Genomic DNA, 21905 nt, shown 5'->3' with positions numbered 1-21905 from the left:
ATTCACATGCCCGACTATTAAGAGGCACTCCTCGGCGCAAAGGATTATCACTTTGCGATTCATCACTATGTTCTCGTTTCTGTGACATCGCACTGCACTAGTTACAAAAGAAAAGAATTATCTCACTAAGAAAAACACCACTTTCATCAACGTGTGAATCACACCTGACCATGTGTTAGCGACGACAAATGGCAAGACTTCAATATGGATATCAAGGTAGTTATAGATGGCACCACTATACTTGCCATAGTGCCGACAACAACCACATGAAAATAGTTCATCTTTATTTTGCAGCTTGCTTAAACTTTACTTTTCTTTTCAAATGCTCATCTTTTGTAAGTAAATAAAAGGTTGTACACACTATACGAAATTAAAAACTAACTAATATGTATAAAGTGCATAACTGTATCTGAGATAAAAAGTAAAGGATTGGTCGTTCTGATTGACGGGTGACGTTCTACATCTATTTTTTGTAGTGGTGCCAACAGGAGCTACAAATGTCAAGTGCAACCTTGTGCTGGCCCATCTATAGATGTGAGACCCCTTTAAAATAGTCATCATCATCATCATCATCTAGGCCTACTTGGTAGCTAGACTCATGACTATTAAAGTGATACCTGCTACATATGAGGAAGTTCCAAAGCCACCTAATGTGCCTGTAGTTGTAGTTATGGCAGCCACTGTTTCGATGCCTGCAACAAAACACCATTTATATGAAGTTTTCTTTCAACTAGAAATATACAGAATATGACAAAAAAAATTAAAATGTTGCAAATATCTCTACTTTACTGTAATTAACACACTAAAGTTCTGTTTTAACAGAGAAGCAAACTGTCCCTACAACTCCAAAGTGTCTGCTTCTGTTCAGTCTTGCCAGTACAGTACTATCAACATTACACCACTCAATTGGCAGACCACTAAATTTCTCTGTCATCGGGCTCCCCAACCAACCAAACCTAATACGTTTTATTACCCCACATTATCCTGGTCTCCACAAACTGAATCAAATATTACAACAAGCATTTGACCTTCTCTCATCCTCACCTCACACCTGCGATTTTCCAAAAAGCCCCACAGTCAATCTCAGGTGTCCACTGAACATCGAAAAACATTTCTTTTTCCATAATGGCCACCAGCAACCCTCAACCCCCTCTGGCTCTTTCCTTGTGCACACAACCATTCCATGATCTGTCAGCTACATAATATCCTGCACCAATTTAACCAATAACACCACCAACAATATGCCACACACGGCTGCCATGACTACATTTATTGATCTAATGTCATCTACCAGCATCAATGTGCCGAGTTTTCTACATTGGCTTAATGCACTAGCTATATGAATGTGTGATCACGGAAGTACCTGAACCTTCCCATCCTCATTCACAATCTGTTCCATCAAACCACATTTGATGAATGTTACACTGTTAAATCTCATCGATATGTAGATGTAGCCCATCTTCCCACCCTCTCACCCTAGAGATTGTGAAGTTGAACATCAACTAGTGCTCAGGTGAAGGGACGCATCCCCTTAAAGGGGCAAGTACACTTCTGCAAACTTATGTAATATGATACACAGGTATTTTATTTTTCTGGCTCAGACAAGTAGTGTAACTTGTGGTGGGTTGTTCTACCATATATGGTACATTCTGAGTTTTACATTTATTAATTCTTGTGTTTTCTATTGAATAGTATAGGTGTCAGCACTGTGTAAATATCTAAACTCTGTATAGTCCCGCAAGTATCATATGATACAACACAAAAATTACCCTAGAAAAGTTACCCGAAACGCCATGTGAAATTCTGTCTATACTGGTACATCATACACTCTTCAGAACAAACTAAACAGAGAACAATGTCAATGTTTAAATCTCCCCTCATATTCCCCAAAAACCATGGCCAAAATTGTTGCATCTTTTTTTTTTTTTTTTTTTCCAGATTATCATATATTGTTTCCTAAGAGCCTATTAAATGCACAAAGGTTTTCCAAATTTTTACAGTGTATTTGGCATTGGGTGTTGTTTTTATTTGCTAGTGGTTTAACATTGCATAAACACATCCTCCCTGTGGGTGGGGGCGGTAGAATAACACCCACAGTATCCCCTGCCTGTCGTAAGAAGAGACTAAGAGGGGTGCCAGAGGCTCTGAACTTTGGAGCGGGGGTTGGCGACCACGAGCCCCTTAGCTGAGTCCTGGCACTTCTTCCCCTTACTAGTGCCAGGCTCCTCGCTTTCATCTATCCTATCAGACCTCTCTTGGTAAACTCTTATTCTTTTCTGACCCCGACGCTATTAGGTTTGCAATGGCTAGGGAGTCATTCATTTTCATGCCCTTCATGGCCCTTGTCTTTCTTTGGCCGATACCTTCATTTTCTGAAGTGTTGGATCCCTTCCATATTTTCCCTCTGATTAGCATTATATAGAGGATGGTTGCCTAGTTGTACTTCCTTTTAAAACAATAATCACCACCTCGCACAAACACATCAAAGGATTCTGGCCGTAGTATGGTACAGTACTAGCATTTACCTACGGTGAAAATGGAAAACCATGGAAAATTTTCAGGGCTGCCGACTGTCGGATTCAAAGCCATGATCTCCTGAATACAATTTCACAGTTACACGACTCTAAACACGCGGCCAACTCGCTCAGTCTTTAGGTCTTTATAGAGGTTAACATACAGTATATACAGCATCATTCATGAAATATCTGGAATTTTAAAAATTCTAATAATCTTAGGATCTGTAAAATTCTTATCACATATGCATATATTTTTTTGCAATTAAATGGGACTTACAATTTATATCAGAATTCATATTTTATTGTCATGATTCCTCTGTTAAAGTAATTTAAAGACAAGATACTTCAACATCTTTAAAGATATTCCTTAAGAAAACTTCTTTTCTCACCATTTTATCACATTTTCTCACTGCTATTGTATTGGCCCAAACATAAAACTACTCTTCATCTTAAAATGTGCTAATAAAAACTTCAGCAATCTTATATGCAAAATCTAGTAATTAATTAACTAATTTTTGTGAAGGTCTATTTATATTATTCTCCAACTGCAGTGGCTTTTGCAGCGTAAGTCACCATGTGCATTGGAGCCAAGCTTAAGGTCACGAATAAACAGAAATTTCCAGAGCTATGACGATCTTTTCCAATTTGGGGCTTGTGATCTATCGTTGCTTGGATCGGTGTCACCATCTCCATGCAATCAGTTTTGGTCACTATTCCAGTCGTGGCAGATCGTGTGGAAAGGGAAGGGCATTTATCAAATAAAGGATTTTTTTTTTTTTTTTTTTAGTAGTTAATTTACGTTGCACCGACACAGATAGGTCTTACGGCGACGATGGGACAGGAAAGGGCTAGGAGTGGGAAGGAAGCGACCGTGGCCTTAATTAAGGTACAGCCCCAGCATTTGCCTGGTGTGAAAATGGGAAACCACGGAAAACCATTTTCAGGGCTGTTGACAGTGGGGTTCGAAACTACTATCTCCCGAATACAAATAAAGGAAAAAGAGGTTATGATGTAAGTTTCAAATTGTGGGTTTTAAATAAGGCAAAAATTACTAATAACATACAGATTGCAAAAAACTTTGGTGTTTCCGAGTATATAGTACGACATTGGCAGAAAGATGATAAAAAGCTTATCAGTGTATCAAGAGAAGCATTGACAGAAAAGACAGAAAAATTTCTCAAAAATGACAGGCTTGTCACTGGATTTGACCAGAAGAAATGAAGTCGGGCTTATCTTATGACCCAATTAGTCATTAAGTTATTTAGAATGAACTCATTGGAGAATAACGGCAAGTTAAAAGTTCTGGTAAGGCTACAGCTAGATAGGCAGTCAATCAATCAATCAATCAATCATAGGCAGTCAATCAATCAATCAATCAATCAATCAATCAATCAATCAATACTGATCTGCATTTAGGGCAGTCGCCCAGGTGGCAGATTCCCTATCTGTTGCTTTCCTAGCCTTTTCCAAAATGATTTCAAAGAAATTGGAAATTTATTGAATTTCTCCCTTGGTAAGTTATTCCAATCCCTAACTCCCCTTCCTATAAATGAATATTTCCCCCAGTTTATCCTCTTGAATTCCAGCTTTATCTTCATATTGTGATCTTTCCTACTTTTATAGACGCCATTCAAACCTATTCGTCTACTAATGTCATTCCACGCCATCTCTCCGCTGACAGCTCGGAACATACCACTTATGTCTCAAGTATTATTACTATATTATAAGTCCACCTGTTCAATACAATACAATATGATCCACTATTTCATATGGTCAAATATTTTTTTATACATAATACATAAAAGTCAAAGGTACATGTTTCACCCTCCTTACGGGCATCATCAGCCTATATCAATCTTAAAAATAATACATATACTTATAAATTGTAGGTTAAAATGTTGAAAAATGATTTCGTAAAACATTACACAATAACATCTAAAACAACGATAATGCACCAAAGTATGTTAAAAGAGAGTGAATTAACAGTTTTGAAGATTAAAACGTGATTAAACATGAAATTTTGAGAGTTTAAAACTAAAATGGATCCATTTTACCACCTTGGATTCAACTTGGGAATTGAATTGAAGAAACATCCTCCTTTGATGATTGTGTTTATACTCAAGGCCATCACAGTCTCAATGATATTATAAAAATATGGATCCATTTTAGTTTTAAACTCTCAAAATTTCATGTTTAATCACGTTTTAATCTTCAAAACTGTTAATTCACTCTCTTTTAACATACTTTGGTGCATTATCGTTGTTTTAGATGTTATTGTGTAATGTTTTACGAAATCATTTTTCAACATTTTAACCTACAATTTATAAGTATATGTATTATTTTTAAGATTGATATAGGCTGATGATGCCCGTAAGGAGGGTGAAACATGTACCTTTGACTTTTACGTATTATGTATAAAAAAATATTTGACCATATGAAATAGTGGATCATATTGTATTGTATTGAACAGGTGGACTTATAATATTGTAATAATACTTGAGACATACGTCAACTTCAATACGGAACCAAAATGAGAATAGTTACTTGTAACATACCACTTAGTCGAGCAGCTCTTCTTTCTCTCAATTCTTCCCAACCCAAACATTGCAACATTTTTGTAACGCTACTCTTTTGTCGGAAATCACCCAGAACAAATCGAGCTGCTTTTCTTTGGATTTTTTCCAGTTCTTGAATCAGGTAATCCTGGTGAGGGTCCCATACACTGGAACCATACTCTAGTTGGGGTCTTACCAGAGACTTATATGCACTCTCCTTTACATCCTTACTACAACCCCTAGACACCCTCATAACCATGTGCAGAGATCGGTACCCTTTATTTACAATCCCATTTATGTGATTACCCCAGTGAAGATCTTTCCTTATATTAACACCTAGATACTTACAATGATCCCCAAAAGGAACTTTCACCCCATCAACGCAGTAATTAAAACTGAGAGGACTTTTCCTATTTGTGAAACTCACAACCTGACTTTTAGCCCCGTTTATCAACATACCATTGCCTGCTGTCCATCTCACAATATTTTCGAGGTCACGTTGCAGTTGCTCACAATCTTGTAACTTATTTATCACTCTATAGAGAATAACATCATCCGCAAAAAGCCTTACCTCCGATTCCACTCCTTTACTCATATCATTTATATATATAAGAAAACAAAGGTCCGATAACACTGCCCTGAGGAACTCCCCTCTCAACTATTACAGGGTCAGAAAGCTTCACCTACTCTAACTCTCTGAGATCTATTTTCTAGAAATATAACAACCCATTCAGTCACTCTTTTGTCGAGTCCAATTGCACTCATTTTTGCCAGTAGTCTCCCATGATCCACCCTATCAAATGCTTTAGACATGTTAATCGCGATACAGTCCATTTGACCTCCAGAATCCAAGATATCTGCTATATCTTGCTGGAATCCTACAAGTTGAGCTTCAGTGGAATAACCTTTCCGAAAACCGAATTGCCTTCTATCGAACCAGTTATTAATTTCACAAACATGTCTAATATAATCAGAAAGAATGCCTTTCCAAAGCTTACATACAATGCATGTCAAACTTACTGGCCTGTAATTTTCAGCTTTATGTCTATCACCCTTTCCTTTATACACAGGGGCTACTATGGCAACTCTCCATTCATCTGGTATAGCTCCTTCGGCCAAACAATCAAATAAGTACTTCAGATATGGTACTATATCCCAACCCATTGTCTTTAGTATATCCCCAGAAATCTGATCAATTCCAGCCGCTTTTCTAGTTTTCAACTTTTGTATCTTATTGTAAATGTCATTGTTATAGTACGTAAATTTTATTACTTCTTTGGCCTTAGTCTCTTCCTCTATCTGGACATTATCCTTGTAACCAACAATCTTTACATACTGTTGACTGAATACTTCTGCCTTTTGAAGATCCTCACATACACACTCCCCTTGTTCATCAATTATTCCTGGAATGTCCTTCTTGGAACCTGTTTCTGCCTTAAAATAAAAGTTCTGTTCTACAATTTAATTTAGGGCTCATTAAATTATCTTAGTTTTTGAGTTACACATATAAAAATGCAGGAGAGCTATTAATAGATTTTTGTGAGAGGAATGGATTAATAGTAGGCAATAAATGGTTCAGTCTGAAGACAACACAACACAATACAATACAATACAATACAATAAGCATTATGTCGCATTAACACAGATAGGTTTTATGGCAAAAATGGAACAGGGAAGGGCTAGGAGTGGGAAGGAAGTGGCTGTGGTATTAAATAAGGTACAGCCCCAGCATTTGCCTGGTGTGAAAATGGGAAGCCACGGAAAACCATCTTCAGGGCTACCGACAGTGGGGTCCGAACCCACTATCTCCCAAATGCAAGCTCACAGCTGTGTGTCCTTAACTGCACCGCCAACTCGCTTGGTGAGGAAGAAGAACAACCAAAACGTAACTAGATATGGATGGGGATAAAGGAGAACAAAAGCACCGATTGATCTGATTTCAGTTGAGAGAGAAAAATTGGAAGGTATGACACCAATGCCAAGAAAAGATTTTGGAGGAGATCATAAAATTGTGTAGAAGCTAAATTAAGACTTGGTAAAACAGTGAAATTAAGAGAAATATTAAAGGTATGGAAATTACAGGAAAAGAGAGCACAGGAGAAGAATTTTGACACAGAGAGGATATTCTCCGGCTATGGGAAGAGTATTTTGCTAAATTACTCAATAGCAAGTGCCTCCGTGACTCAGAGGGCAGCGCGCCTGCCTCTCACCACTGGATACCGTGGTTCAAATCCTGGTCACTCCATGTGAGATTTGTGCTGGACAAAGCGGAGGCGGGACAGGTTTTTCTCCGGGTACCCTGGTTTTCCCCATCATCTTTAATTCCAGCAACACTCTCCATTATCATTTCATAAAATTTATTAGTCATTAGTATCACCTTGGGAGTGGCGACCCCATTGTAATAATAGCCTATATCTGGTTCATTCATTACATCCCTGACTTGGTCAAAGACTGGAACACAGGTTGTAGGTTTTCATTTTCACTCAATATCAAATTCAAAGAACCAGAGGAAGAGGAACAACATGAAGTAGAAATGGTGGAAGAAAACCAAATTGAAGGTATAATAATGTTGCAAACAGAAGGGAGCTATAAAGATGAAAAGTGGCAAAACATCAGGTGTGATTATAAAGTTAGCAGGACCGGTAGGATTACATTGGATACATTGACTATTTCAAGTGATATGGAAGAAAAAAGAAGTACCAGAAGATTGAAGGAAGGGTCTGATAATCCCAGTATTAAAGAAGGGTGATAAGAAAGAAGTCCACCTCTGTGGTGTAGTGGTTAGTGTGATTAGCTGCCACCTCCTCGGAGGCCCGGGTTCCATTCCCAGCTCTGCCACGAAATCTGAAAAGTGGTACGAGAGCTGGAATGGGGTCCACTCAGCCTCGAGAGGTCAACCGAGTAGAGGTGGGTTCGACTCCCACCTCAGCCATCCTCGAAGTGGTTTTCTGTAGTTTCCCACTTCTCCTCCAGGCAAATGCCGGGATGGTACCTAACATAAGGCCACAGCCGCTTCCTTCGCTCTACCTTATCTATCCCTTCCAATCTTCCCATCCCCCAGCAAGGCCCCTTTTCAACATAGCAGGTGAGGCCGCCTGGGCGAGGTACTGTTCATCCTCCCCAGTTTCATCCCCCGACCCAGACTCTGGAGCTCCAGGACACTGCCCTTGAGGCGGTAGAGGTGGGATCCCTCACCGAGTCCAAGGAAAAAACCGACCCTGGAGGGTAAACAGATAAAGAAGAAGAAGATGATAAAGAATGTAGCAACTATAAGGGAATCACCCTTACTTCACATGTAGCAAAGATCTTTGATAGTATATTAGAGGGAACACTCAGGATGAAAGTAGAAAAGAAAATGGAGGAAGAACAATATGGATTCAGAAGAGATAGATCAACTTTTTTTTTAAAAAATACAAGTTGCCTTATGTCAAACTAACACAGATAGCTCTTATGGCGACGATGGGATAGGAAAGAACTAGGAGTGGGAAGGAAGTGGCCGTGGCCTTAACTAAGGAACAGCCCCAGCATTTGCCTGGTGTGAAAACGAGAAACCATGGATAACCATCTTCAGGCCTGCCGACAGTCGTGTTCAAACCATCTCCCGGATGCAAGCTGACAGCTCTGCGCCCCTAACCGCATGGACAACTCGCTCGGCAGATCAACTTTTAATCCACTTTTTGCGATAAGGAACATGATGGAGAACAGACAGAAGTTGAGGAAGGATTTAGTGATGACATTTATAGATATTGAGAAGGCATATGACAGTGTTACACATCAACTGGTCTGGGATGAATTGACAAGAAAGAAGGTAGGCAGAGCAAAAGTAAAAATGATCAAAGCCATGTATGAAAAGTGTACAAGTAGTGTGAAGTCTATATAGAACAAACTAGTTCAATGTAGAAACAGGACTTCGACAAGGAAATGTATTATCCCCTCAATTCTTCATCACAGTCATGGATGAAATCCACAAGAGCAACAAAAAATGGGAAGCAAAGAGATGAAGGCCTTACTCTATGCAAAAGATATATGGGGAGAAGATGAAATGGAAGTTACTGTATGGAATCGGGAGACAGAGAAATAGTGGAGAAGTGTAGGACAGTAGTGACAACGAGAAATAATAGAGAAGGAAGAGGGAAAAAAAACACAGTCTCTCTCTCTCTCTCTCTCTTCCCCCACCTCCGTACCTTCTGAGGGACGTGAAGTTCCCGTGCCGATCTCACAATCCTCTTCCATCCTTTTCGATTTCGAGCTTGCTCTTCCCAGTTATCAATCTGGACGGTCCGGCATACCTTGTTGATCTTCTTCCAGGTGCTTCGGGGTCTTCTTGGTCTTTTCCCAGTGAGAGATCCCTTGTATAGATCTACAGGTGCTCTGTTATCCTGCATCCTCAGTACATGTTCAACCCAGTGCAGTCTGTTTTCTATCACAACCATTATAGTGTGTTGTGGAGAGGGTGTAAATCACATAATTAGATTTTTTCTGCCAGCTTTGAGAGATGGGATCGAACCATGAACCAAATATTTTTCTATATTCTCAAAGACTTGCAACTGCTGCTGCTCTTTCTTGGTTATACTCCATGTCTCAGAACCATACAGAAGTGCTGGTCGAAGTATTGTAGATAATCATTTTTGCATTCCTTGTTAAAAACTTGGAGCCTAATATAGGGCTCATAAAGTAAAATGCCTTATTTGCATTCTTAATTCTAGCTTGATGTTCCTATCGCCTTTAGTTATGGTCATAGATTAATGCGCCAAGGAATTTAAACTCTTCTACTCTTTTAAATATATATTTCCCAAACTTCAAAGGCTATCTGTCAACCTCCTAATGATTCGGTCTCTGTACAACCATGTTATGTGTTTTTTTTATCTGTCAACCTACTAATGATTCGGTCTCTGTACAACCATGTTATGTGTTTTTTTTATCATTTACCCGTAAGCCAATTTTTGCTGCCATTTCCTCTAGTTCCACAAATAACTGCTTAATTTCTAATTCATTGTGGCTAATAAGAATAATATCATCTGCATATGAAAGGAATTTATGGTGTCTCCCCAATATGATGCCAGCAGGTACAAGAACTAATTTCCTGATAATCTTCTCCAGTGCAATTTTGAATAGAAGAGGATACAGTGCATTGCCTTGTCTCAGTCCAGTTTTATTCTGGAAGGAACTTGATTTTCTACTCTTGAGCAAAGCACAGCTAACATTACCATCAATACACAGTTTGCACATGTTAATTAATTTTATGGGAAAGCCAAACTCCATCATGATGTTCCACAGCCGTTCTCTATGGATTGAATCATATGCCTTGAAGAAATCTATAGATAGTGAACAGAACTCCTTGTGTTCCCACACCTTATCTAATAGTCTCAATTGCAAATATGTTGTCATTAGTGGTTCTGATACTAAGAAAACCGTTCTGATAGTCCCCAATAATATTTTCAGCAAATGGTTTTAAACGCTGTAAATGAACAAAAGACAGAATTTTGTAGGCAGTGTTTACAAGAGATATACCTCGATAATTTTGAAGTTCTTCCTTATCCCCCCCCACCTATGAATTGGTACAATAAGTGATTCCTGCCCTTCTTCTGGAATAACTACATCGTGCCATATCCTTAGAATGATCTTATATATGTAAGGAAGAGGGAATATTGAAGTAAATTAGTAAATTAATTATGAAAAGCTTCAAATATTTGGGGAGTATACCTGCAGAAGATGGGAAAACAAATGAAGTAATTGGAAAGAGAATCCAAACAAGCCAGCAAGAAAATTCTGTACACACCAGTTTTGACAAACGCGGCAGATACATGGACAACAAAACATGATGAAAGCAAAATCCAAGCAGCCAAGATGAAATTTCTTAGAAGAATAATTATTGGGAAGGCACAAAGGGATAAAATCAGAAATAAAGAAATCAGAGAGAGGATTGGATTTCCTAAACTGTAAGATAGAGACCAGTAAGCTGAAATGGTATGGACAAATGATGAGAATGGAAGAGGAGAGTTCCACAGAGAGTATTTATGGAGAAAGTAATAGGGATGAAGACAACGGGGAAGGCCTAGAAAGAGGTGGACGGATTCGGTGAAGGAGAGTATAGGGACAAGAGTAAAACTGGATGAAATATTGGAGGATGGAAGGGAGTGGTCGACAGATAGAAAACTGTGGAGGTCCTTGATTCACAAGCCGAACCCAAAAGAGCAGAAACAGGAAATAAAGATGATTTTAGAGTTATCTAGTAAATACCTTCTAAAAGTTCAGGATCGTCTTATACGGGAGGCCTTCTTATATTAGGGCCAATACGGTAATTTTTTAAATTACTTGTGTCAAAGAAATGAGCCAAAAGCATGTTGTATATATTTAATATATAAAGAAAAACATAACCATGGAGATTCATGAAAATGTTTTCAATACATATTCATTTACGATGAAAATAAGTGTAAAACGGGAAGTTGAGGAAAATGAACAACAAACGTGTGACAGTGGGATAGTGTAAATGATATATATTGATTTTAATGAACACATCTTTTGAATTAGTAGAGATGGAGGAAAATACATTCCCTAAATAAAAAAAATTATTTGGAAATGAAATTACTTGACCACGTGAAAAAAAGGATATGTAAAAATAATAATTAATGACTGATTTCGGATGTAGTTTTTACCACGAATCAGTCCATTTCAGGTACTCGAGTTTCAGCTTTATTCGAAGTAACCTTCAGCTTATAAATACAACAGAAATAACATGCTAAATTTTAATACATAAATACAGACTCTCTAGATTAATCTTACAAACAGGAGGATATAAATATCATACATAAAAATAGGAAAAACATTTGAAAGTCAGGGTTTTTGTGTAACATTTAAATAAAGTTCTTATTTCTCAAAATTATTGAAACCAAGAGCTCCATATGAAATTCTTTAGAAATTATATTAATACAGAAATATGTCAAATACAACCTACTGTACTGTACTGTATTGTGATCGTTACAAGTCAACATAACTTGCAAACGTGAATTTGGTAGCAGAATTAAGGGAAGGAGTGGGACTGTACAATTTATTACTCACAGAATGTTACGGGAAGAAAGTTCATTTGACATGTCTCCTGGTTATTTTTGACACACTATCATATTTCTGTAATTTCTAAAGAATTTTATTTACTTGTACCAAACAACTATTTTAAATTTAATGGACAATATTACGAACAACTTGACTGTCTTCATGGGAAACCCTTCGTCACCTCTCTCGCTCTCTCTCTCTTTCTTAGCATTAATCCCGACTTGCAGGGTCTGCTGCTTTGCTACATCTCCTCCATTTTTGTCTGTCGTTGACATCTTCTGGTGTTAAGCCAACACTGTGCATGTCTGCCCTGATGTTGTCAGTCCATCTCTTTGCCGGTCTTCCTCGTGGTCTTGTTCCCTCTGGGTTGATGTGGAGCGCTGTTTTGGCAACTGAGTCGTCCTGTTTTCTCATGACGTGGCCGTACCAGCGGAGACTGGCTTCCCTCACTTTGTCTATGATGGGCGCGACACCAAACCTTTGCCGGACGTCCGTGTTCCTTATGTGGTCACATCGGGTCAGCCCCATGGACCATCGAAGCATCTTCATCTCCATGGTTGTCAACATTTGCTCCTGTTGTTTCGTCATGGGGCGACATTCAGTCCCATAGATCGCTGCTGGCCGTACCACACTCTTATAAACTTTTGCCTTTAGATATTGAGGCATCTTTTTATCACAGAGGACTCCAGTGACCTGTCTCCACTTGAGCCAAGCTGCATTTACCCTCATCCGAGTATCAGGAGTGGTGTCACAGTTTGAGGTGACGACGGATCCTAAGTACTTAAATTGCATGGTCTTCTGCAGGTCTTCTTCACTGATACTTATGGTACCTCTGGTTTGGGGGCCACATTCCAGGTATTCTGTCTTCTGGATATTGAGGTGCAGTCCATTTTCAGCCAGTCTGTCCTTCCACGTTTGAACCTGATGCTGGAGTTCAGGACGGGTTTCTTGTGCAAGTACCACATCATCGGCATAAAGAAGGGTCCAGGGATGTGAAGTCTGTACGTCAGCTGTTGCCGTATCCATGCAGAGGATGAATAGCAATGGTGAAAGGGCAGAACCTTGATGAACACCCACAGTGATATCGAAAGGCGGAGAGATTCCAGCAGGACTCCGGACAACACTAGTGGAATTGCGATACAGAAGTTGCACCCAGCTTACATACTCTTCAGGGACGCCATGACAGCGAAGAGCTCACCAAATAAGTTCGTGTGGGATACGGTCAAAAGCCTTTTCTAGGTCTAGAAATGCCATGTGTACACTCTTCTGTCTCTCTCTGTGCTTTTCCATCAAGAGGCGTGTGGCATGGATTGCATCGATGGTACTGCATCCCTTAACAAATCCACACTGGTTTGGTGTTACAGAGACAATACATCTGAGTCTGCTGTCAAGTACACGTTCAAAGATCTTGAAAGTATGACACAGGAGTCGTATAGGGCAATAGGTCGAGCAATCGCTCACATCTCCTTTTCCCTTCCAGATTGGAACTGTTGTGCTAGTTGTCCATGTGTGTGGAAGCTGTTTCTCGGCGATGATTTGGTTGAAGAGTGAGACAAGGAACTCTGAAGCAGGCTTTCCGAGCATTTTCCAGATTTCCGCTGGTAAGTCATCTGGACCAATTGCTTTTCCATTTTTCATTTTGCTAATGGCAAGCATTACTTCCTCGGATGTAATTGAGGGAACAGGGCCTACGATAGGATCAGGACTAGAAATTGGTGGATGCGTAAATTCTTTGTTGCTGATGTTATTAAAGTAATCTGCCCAACGCTGGAGAATGGATTGTTGATCTCGTAGCAGTTTGGCGTCAGCTCCCTTGATGTGCATTACGTGTCTAATGTCCTGAGTTGAACGGTGACGGGACTTAGCAAGACGATATATATTGTTTTCTCCTGATGGTGTGTCAAGCTGGTCGTATAGTGACTGGTAATAATGGTCCTTTGCTGCAGCTACAGCTCTTTTTGCTGCAGATTTCAGGTCGCGATATTGCTGAAGATCAGTATCAAGACGTGAGTTCCACCAAGTCTTGTAGGCTATCTTTTTCTCCTTGATTGCTTGCTTGACTTCGTCTGTCCACCACCAGGTTTGTTTATCAATATATTTTCGTCCGGGTATGGTTTTTCCCAACGTTTTTGTCGCCGCCTGATGTATTTGTTCCACAGCATCTTTCCACATGTCTTGAACCGATTGATCGGACTTCACGGAGAAGTTTGCCAAGGCTGTCATCAACTCGTTTCGTTGGGCATTCATCCGCCACCACTTAATTCGGTCAGGCCCAGTCTTAGGTTTGGGTTGTGTAACATTGCTACGAATATCGAGGACAAGCAATCGGTGTTGAGGGGCAATGCTGTCATACGGAATTACTTTAGTGTCCATTACCAGCTTAAAATCTTGTTGACGGATTAGCCAATAATCAATCTGAGTAGCATGACCACCGCTTGTATAAGTAGCCAGATGTGTTGGCCTCTTTTTAAAATATGTGTTGGTAACAATCAGATCATGAGCCTCTGCGCAATCGAGTATCCGACATCCGTCATCGTTTCGCACACCAAACCCATGTCCTCCATGGCATCGCATATATCCTTCTTTGTGAGACCCGACATGTCCATTTAAATCTCCTCCAAGAATAATGGACTCATCCTGGGGAATTGCTCGAAGGAGGGCATCCAGACTCTTCCAAAATTCATCCTTCTCATCCTCAGTGCATCCAGTTTGAGGTGCATAGCAAGATACAATGAGGGCAGTGATGGAAGTTGAGTCAATCTTGATAGACATAAGCCTATCTGACACCCTGTTGACACTGGTGACATTGTTGCAGTAGTTCTGGTCGACGACTATTGCTACACCATTTCGTGTACTGGTACCAGGATAGATGAGTTTGTAGCCATCTCCGATTTCTTTTGCCTTTGAACCTTTCCACTTGGTTTCCTGGATGCAGGCAATGTTGACACGTCTGTTTTTAAGCATTTCTGCTAGTTCACGATGTCGGCCTGTCAACGTACCAATATTGAGAGTAGCAAATCTCAGTAGTTGTTTGGGTTGAACTAGCTTCTTTAGCCTACCCCGTCCATGAGTAGGTAACCCTTGCTCATTTATCACGTCACTCGGGCGTAAGTGGCGCGCGTCGCTTTGAGGGGACGCCCTAGTATGTTCCGAATTTAGAAGAGACGTAGCCATAGATGCGACAAATGATTCCTCAACCGACGGGTCGCTTTGTCTGTCGTTGAGGGCATTTTATAGCTACTGCCAGCATATAATTAGGCCGCCCCTAACCTGGAGAACAGACGCCTTTTGCAGCCGCCCCTCTGGGGTGCAGACGCTGCAGCTCAATGGTATTTCAGCAGCATTTCCTCTGCTGAGGGCCCATTACCCTCCCACAAGAGCTCATCCGCCCGAAGCCGTTGGCTCTTGTGGGGAGTCAGGTTATTTTCCGCCGCCCAACACTCGGCGTCGAGTCCCTGGCTGTACGGTCTACTCGGTTACCGTAGCATGGCAAGCATGGCAATATATTTATGGACAATTTCGAAAAAAATAATCTTTCGTCAGCAGACCCTCTCATTAAGGTTTCATTATGCTGACATACTATGCTTGTATAAAGGTCAACGACAAACTTAAGAAGCCACTTCAGTTACTCAATTCCTGCCACTCTTTCTTACAGTTTACTCTTGAAACTGAAAGCAATTTCAAATTAAATTTTCTTGACTTAACTATTGACCACTCTCAAAATGTCCACTCCTTTAGCATCTACAGAAAACAAAATTGTACAGATTTAATAATATTCCATATAAATCATGCCACCCCTTCCAATTCAAGTGAGCTATTTTCCATAGCATGATTAGATTTCCTTCTGTATCCCAAAATCAGTCAGTTTTATATTAAGAATTTCAGAGTATTAAAGAAATTACTGTGAATAACAGCTACAAGATGAACCTCTGACAAATAAGTGACACAAAAACAGAAGAAATCAAATAAGATTTCAGTATACTCATCACTGTATCGAAATAAAAGATGACAGTTCTGCCATACTACAGTCCAGTTTCTAAAAAACTAAGAACACTGCTACAAAGTCAGCGTTATTGTGTAATATTTAAATGTACTTCTTATTTTTCAAAATTACTGATAACAAAAGATACAATCAATAAGGCAAATACGAGTGATGTATAAAAATTACAGGCCAGTCCCGTGGTGTAGGGATAGCATGCCTGCCTCTTACCCGGAGGCCCCGGGTTCGATTCCCGGCCAGGTCAGGGATTTTTACCTGGACCTGAGGCCTGGTTCGAGGTCCACTCAGCCTACGTGATTAGAATTGCGGAGCTATCTGACAGTGAGATAGCGACCCCGGTCTAGAAAACCAAGAATAACGACCAAGAGGATTCATCGTGTTGACCACATGACACCTCGTAATATGCAGGCCTTCGGGCTGAGCAGCGGTCAAGGGCTGTAGTGCCGTTGGGTTTGGTTTGATATAAATTACAGTGTGGTGATTGCAACTTTGCTTATGTCTGTCAGACAAAACTTTAAAACTAGGACAAAAGAACATACTACATTATGGAAATTACCTAAGCCTACAGAGTTGCAGTTCTCCAAACACCTCATAACAAACATACATTTCTTCAATCCGAATCAGCATCTCAAAATTCTTCACATTGAAACCAAGAGCTCCATATGAAATTTTTTAGAAATTATATTAACATAGAAATATGTCAAAAACAACCTAAAGATGTATAAATGAACAAACTTTCTTCCCTGAACACTCTGTGATAAATAAATTTTAAGAGTTCTACCCCTTAAATTGTTTTCACTACACAATTCACATGGATCTGTAACTTGTGTTTACTGCTAACGTTCACATTACATGTTTTTTTCAGCAGTTTTTAAATATGTTTCTTATTTTATGTTTGATATACATTGTAGATTAGTTGTTCAAACTAAGGTACATGAGCCTATATTTAACAAAACTTAGCATGTTATTTCTCTTTTACTTATAGGCTGAAGATCACGCTGAATAAAGTTGAAATTCAAGTGCATGAAATAGAGTAATTTGTGGTAAAAACTAAATCTAAAATCATAATTATGAGTAGATACCACAACATACCTGCTAAAACCATTAAATAATAAACCTGAAGTTTCTAGCAAAGAAATTTGTTAACTTTTATTTTTGCTGAATTCATGGTTCACCTCATCATTCCTGTGATACATGACACTGTTTGGAGAATTGCAAATCTGCAAGCTTAGGTAATTCCCATAATCTGGTATGTTCTTTTGTCCTGATTTGAAGTTTAAGCCTGCCTGACAGACGTAAACAACGTTGCACTCACTGCACTATAATTTATACACACTTTTATTTGCCCTGCTGATGGTATCTTTTGTTTTTGATAATTCTGAGAAATAAGAACTACATTTAAAAGCTACATCAATCTCTACTTTTTACACAAACACTTTATTAAAAACCATTAACTATAGTGGATTTCAACACAAATTATTACCTGTACTGGAAGGAAACAGAGAAGTGTCAGTAGAGGGTTGGGTTGAAGTGCATGAAGAAACTAAGCCAGGTAACCCAAGAGACATTCCTCTAGCACTTGCAGTTGTGGTGGCTGAAGTAAATGGGAGATGAAATCCAACACCAAAACCCAAACCTGAAGTTGCTACAGGGGCATTCTCACACTTACTGGATAGCAAGCCAAATGAGGATTCAGTTGAAGAGCCAAAAATACCAGCTGCAAAAATGAGCATTTACTTCAGTCAAAAACACACAGTTAAGAAATAAACTTAGCTTAGGCAACTAACTGTATAATGTACAAATGCCTACTATGAGAAAAGTTATCTAAGGTGAGAAACTAATTATGTAATGTAAAAATTAAAATGCTTTTAAAGTAACTATAATTATATTTGACAAGAAAAATTAACAAAAGTTAATTAAAACCTCTGAACCACCACAATAGTCTGCATTAAACAATTTTGGCCGAGTACCAGCAGACGTTTATGATGATGCTTGTTGTTTACAGGGGTCTCACATCTAAGTCATCAGCCCCTAATGGTACAAGATGGAACAAAATGATATGATAATTAACTAGAATTTAAAACAAATGATGAAGAAAAATAATTATGAAATTAAAATAATCAGAGGATCTAATTTGAATGGCTTATTTTCCTATAAAATTATAGAAAATATAGATTGCAATGGAATAAGGCACTGCCTTGAAGTACAGTAATATATATCATTCAAGTTAAAGTTAAAATAACACATTAAAATACACAAACACAAACTAACAGAAAATATACAGTACTTTAACACACGATAAAAGAGGCCACTATCCCTCATATAATGGATGACGAGGTCTGTTGACTGATCTCATCCCATAGGATGACAGAGATTGTACTCGGAAGATTTAGACTACGGCGCAGACAGGCCAGGTCCATGCACTCTGTAAGGATGTGTACCATGGTACGATGAACAATGCAAGTACACACGGTGGGATTTCAGGCCTTCAGTAAGTAGAAATGTGTTGCTATGCCATGAACAATCCAAAGAATACACAGTACCATTGCTTCCCTCCGAGAAGCCAGAAGGGAAGTCTTCTACACCTTTGTAGTTCCTTTTATCTCTCTCAGCTTATCTGGGAAAGTGGTGGCCTGCCACTCCACTTCCCAAGGGGACATAACCAAATGTATCAGCTGAGACAGATTGTTTCATGTACCTTTGGTTCCTTGCCTTGTCAGACGAACAAGTAGGGTACGTCCATGGATAATACGTCAACCTGAAACTTGTAAGGCAACAAGAGGGGCAATGTGACTGCCTCCTTGGCAGCCATATCAGCTAATTAGTTTCGCTCTACACCCAGGTGGCTTGGGAGCCACATAAACGTTATTCTAGTGCTGGCATTCGAACACCTGGCCAGCAGGTCCTGGATCCACTGCACTAGAGGGTGCAGAGAGAAACATATATCAATAGATTGTAGCGAGCTCAAGGAGCTCTGTACACATCAGAAAGTGCCATAGCTCATCGGACAGTGCGTACTGCAGAACTTCACAGATAGCATAGATCTCTGATGTGTACACATTACAGGCTTCTGACAGAGGAAAAAGAAACCTGTTATTGTCGACAACAAATGCATGGCCTACTCCTGCTGCCCTCTAACCATCAGTGTAAAGAATGACAGAATCGGGATACCGGCTTACAACGACAAGAAGAGCCTCCGACAAATGGAAAGGTCCGTGTTCTCTTTCGGGCCTGTGTGCAAATCTAGAATTATTTCTGGTTGACGTATTATCCATGGAGGTACCCTACTTGTTCGTCTGACAAGGCAAGGAACTGAAGGTACATGAAACAATCTGTGACTGCTATCCAAGCACATATCCACCAGCTACATTGCTCAAGGATAAGCAGTGTACAGGCGACGGTTTCCATTTTGGAATACGCAAGGATAGCTTTGGTGAAGTGGCATCTGTCGCAGATTTGCAGCATATTACAAAAGTATTTGTTGGCGCCTTAAATATAAAGGCGGCACACCAGATTCAGCGAGCAGGCTAGCAATGGGGCTTATTCGGAATGCTTCCATTGCTAACCTAACTCCGCTGTGATGGATGCTATTCATTTTCGCAAGGTTGCTTTGCCTTGCTGATCCATATGCTGCACTGGCATAGTCTAACCTGGATAAAATATGTGCCCTATAAAATTGTAAGAGCACATTGCAATCTGCCTTCCCTTCAAGTAGTGACACTAAGAAACTTTACTTTTCCATAAGACCTATCTGTGTCGGTGCAACGTAAAGCCACTAGCAAAAAAAAAAACTTTACAATATTCACCTTCTTAGTGCACTTGGCTTTTAACTGACACACGTGTGGCTCCCACAATAATTTGCTATCAAAAAGGAGCCCAAGAAATCGGTGTAAACTACAAAAAGATCGACATCCTGTAAATAAAGCTCAGGGTGGGAGTGAAGAGAGCTCTTCCGGCCAAAGTGTACAGCAGAGGTCTTTGTGGTTGAAAACCGAAAGCCATGTTCTAAAGTCAACTGTTCCACTGTCCTAATAGCTTGCTGTCATTTTGTTGCTCTGCGACTGCCATATTTTACGAGCTATAATGCAGAGCAAAATGTTCTACATGTAGCAACGGTATTACTGTCAAAACAGCACCAGCGACAATACAGTTTATTAAATGTCAAGAATTTCATTTTTGGTCCGTGTCTGTTAGGTCATCAGCCCAGAGGCTGGTTAGATCCTCAAATAGCACCACCAAAGGTTATGCGGTTATAAGGAAACCCCAAAAACCAATGGCAGCACCGAAATGAGGCGTACTAGGCAAGATGAGGAGTGAGGTAGTTTGCCATTGCTTTCCTCACTGGATCAGAAAGTACTATTGCAGCACGACTGACCGTATGAGCAGCACCTTTCATAACACTCAGATGCACTAGTCGTGCTCTGAATGTCATTACTCAGCACTACCCATACCCCAGCAACTTCCATATTGTCACAGCCATGGATGTTGACTGGGACTTCGGTGGAAGCTACACTTTACTCTGGCCTGTGCCAAGAGATGGATTCAAAAGTACTGTATCCATCAAGAAATGACAGCAGGCAATTTGGTCCGTATTGAATCGAAATTTACAATCAAAGATAAGGGTAGGGTTTTCCACCTGTTCAATACTATGAAGTAGTGAAATTATTATAACGTCACATTTTACTAACAGTATGTACATAAAGAGGACCTTCTACACTAAGTTTTGTGTTATTTACAATTGCATGTAAACTTGAAAGCTTATGTAATTGAAATACAGAGATTAAATAAATTATTACCAGGTTCTAGATAAGTCATAAAACTTATGCAATCTTTTAAATATACAGCTCCTTGCATTGCCAAATTGTAACTATTATAAAAATTTTACTATGACACCAAACTTTACAGAAAATTTCTTTTTAAGTATATCTTATTCAGCTGTTAAGGATGTACAATCAGACTTGAAGAGGCATAAAAACATTTTTTTTAAATTTCTATCATAGGCACTCTTTAAAATAAAAAACTAACAGCTAGTTTCATTCTAGAATATTGTTGTACAATATAAATGGGTAGAAGACCATTTTCAGTGACCAATTTTGATAGAAAACAGTTCCTCATAGTATGTGATTAATGAACCATATGTAGTGTCATATTTTTTCGTTATTAGAATAAAATATTTCTGACATATGTCTTGTATGGATACCCTGAATCAGCTCAACTTAAAAATCAGACACAAGACTAAAAAACAAATAAGTATTTTCAGTACACCGGCACATACTATAACTTCAACGCAACTCGCAGACAGAAAAAAGATTCTTCAACTTAAAAATAAAATTAAGAATACAAAAACCATTATTACTAAAGCACATAAAGGAAACACTACTGTCATAATGGACCAAGCAGACTATACTGACAAAATAAAAAAAACTTTTTACAGATAGATCCTTCACAATTATTGATAAAGATCCAACCCAATCCATCCAAAAGCAACTAAAACAGAAACTTAAAAACACAACTTTTTTATTAACGGATAATGAAAAACACTTATTAACATGAACCCTGTAAATTTCAGACTGAGTCCCCTTTATAAAATGGCTCAATTCACTGAACAATTTTTGAGTGAACATTACACTTTTTAGGCAAACAAATCCGTTAAAAACACCCTAGAATTAACACGTTCAGTACCTGCTTCTGAGTGGGACACTTGAATGCCTGGACCAGCCACTTTCATGCCCGGCCCTCTTGACGTACATCACTTAATACAATTTACAATTACTCCTAAACTAT

General features: G+C 39.3%; 2 protein-coding genes across 15 annotated transcripts in view; one reads left to right on the top strand and one right to left on the bottom strand.

Moving 5' to 3' along the window:
• LOC136866457 (nuclear pore complex protein Nup98-Nup96) overlaps nucleotides 1-21905 on the bottom strand; it is a 274665-nt gene that overhangs the window by 185206 nt on the left and 67554 nt on the right. For 10 of the 14 annotated variants that reach the window (XM_067143423.2, XM_067143427.2, XM_067143428.2 and 7 more), the window contains exons 2-3: nucleotides 17605-17838; nucleotides 618-692 (exon numbers count right to left, since the gene is read on the bottom strand). The exons of the other annotated variants lie outside the window; for them this stretch is intronic. In XM_067143423.2, the coding sequence (XP_066999524.2) occupies nucleotides 618-692; nucleotides 17605-17838 (309 nt within the window). The remainder of the gene's footprint in view (nucleotides 1-617; nucleotides 693-17604; nucleotides 17839-21905) is intronic. 14 annotated transcript variants of the gene reach the window in all.
• Nucleotides 1-21905, top strand: part of LOC137498917 (uncharacterized) — a 47698-nt gene that overhangs the window by 7187 nt on the left and 18606 nt on the right. The gene's annotated exons all lie outside the window — the stretch shown is intronic.

The sequence above is a fragment of the Anabrus simplex genome, chromosome 3 (genome assembly GCF_040414725.1).
Source record: "Anabrus simplex isolate iqAnaSimp1 chromosome 3, ASM4041472v1, whole genome shotgun sequence".
Classification (NCBI taxonomy): domain Eukaryota; kingdom Metazoa; phylum Arthropoda; class Insecta; order Orthoptera; family Tettigoniidae; genus Anabrus; species Anabrus simplex.
The sequence above is the reverse complement of the archived record's forward strand: the minus strand, read 5'-3'. Positions and strand labels throughout refer to the sequence as shown.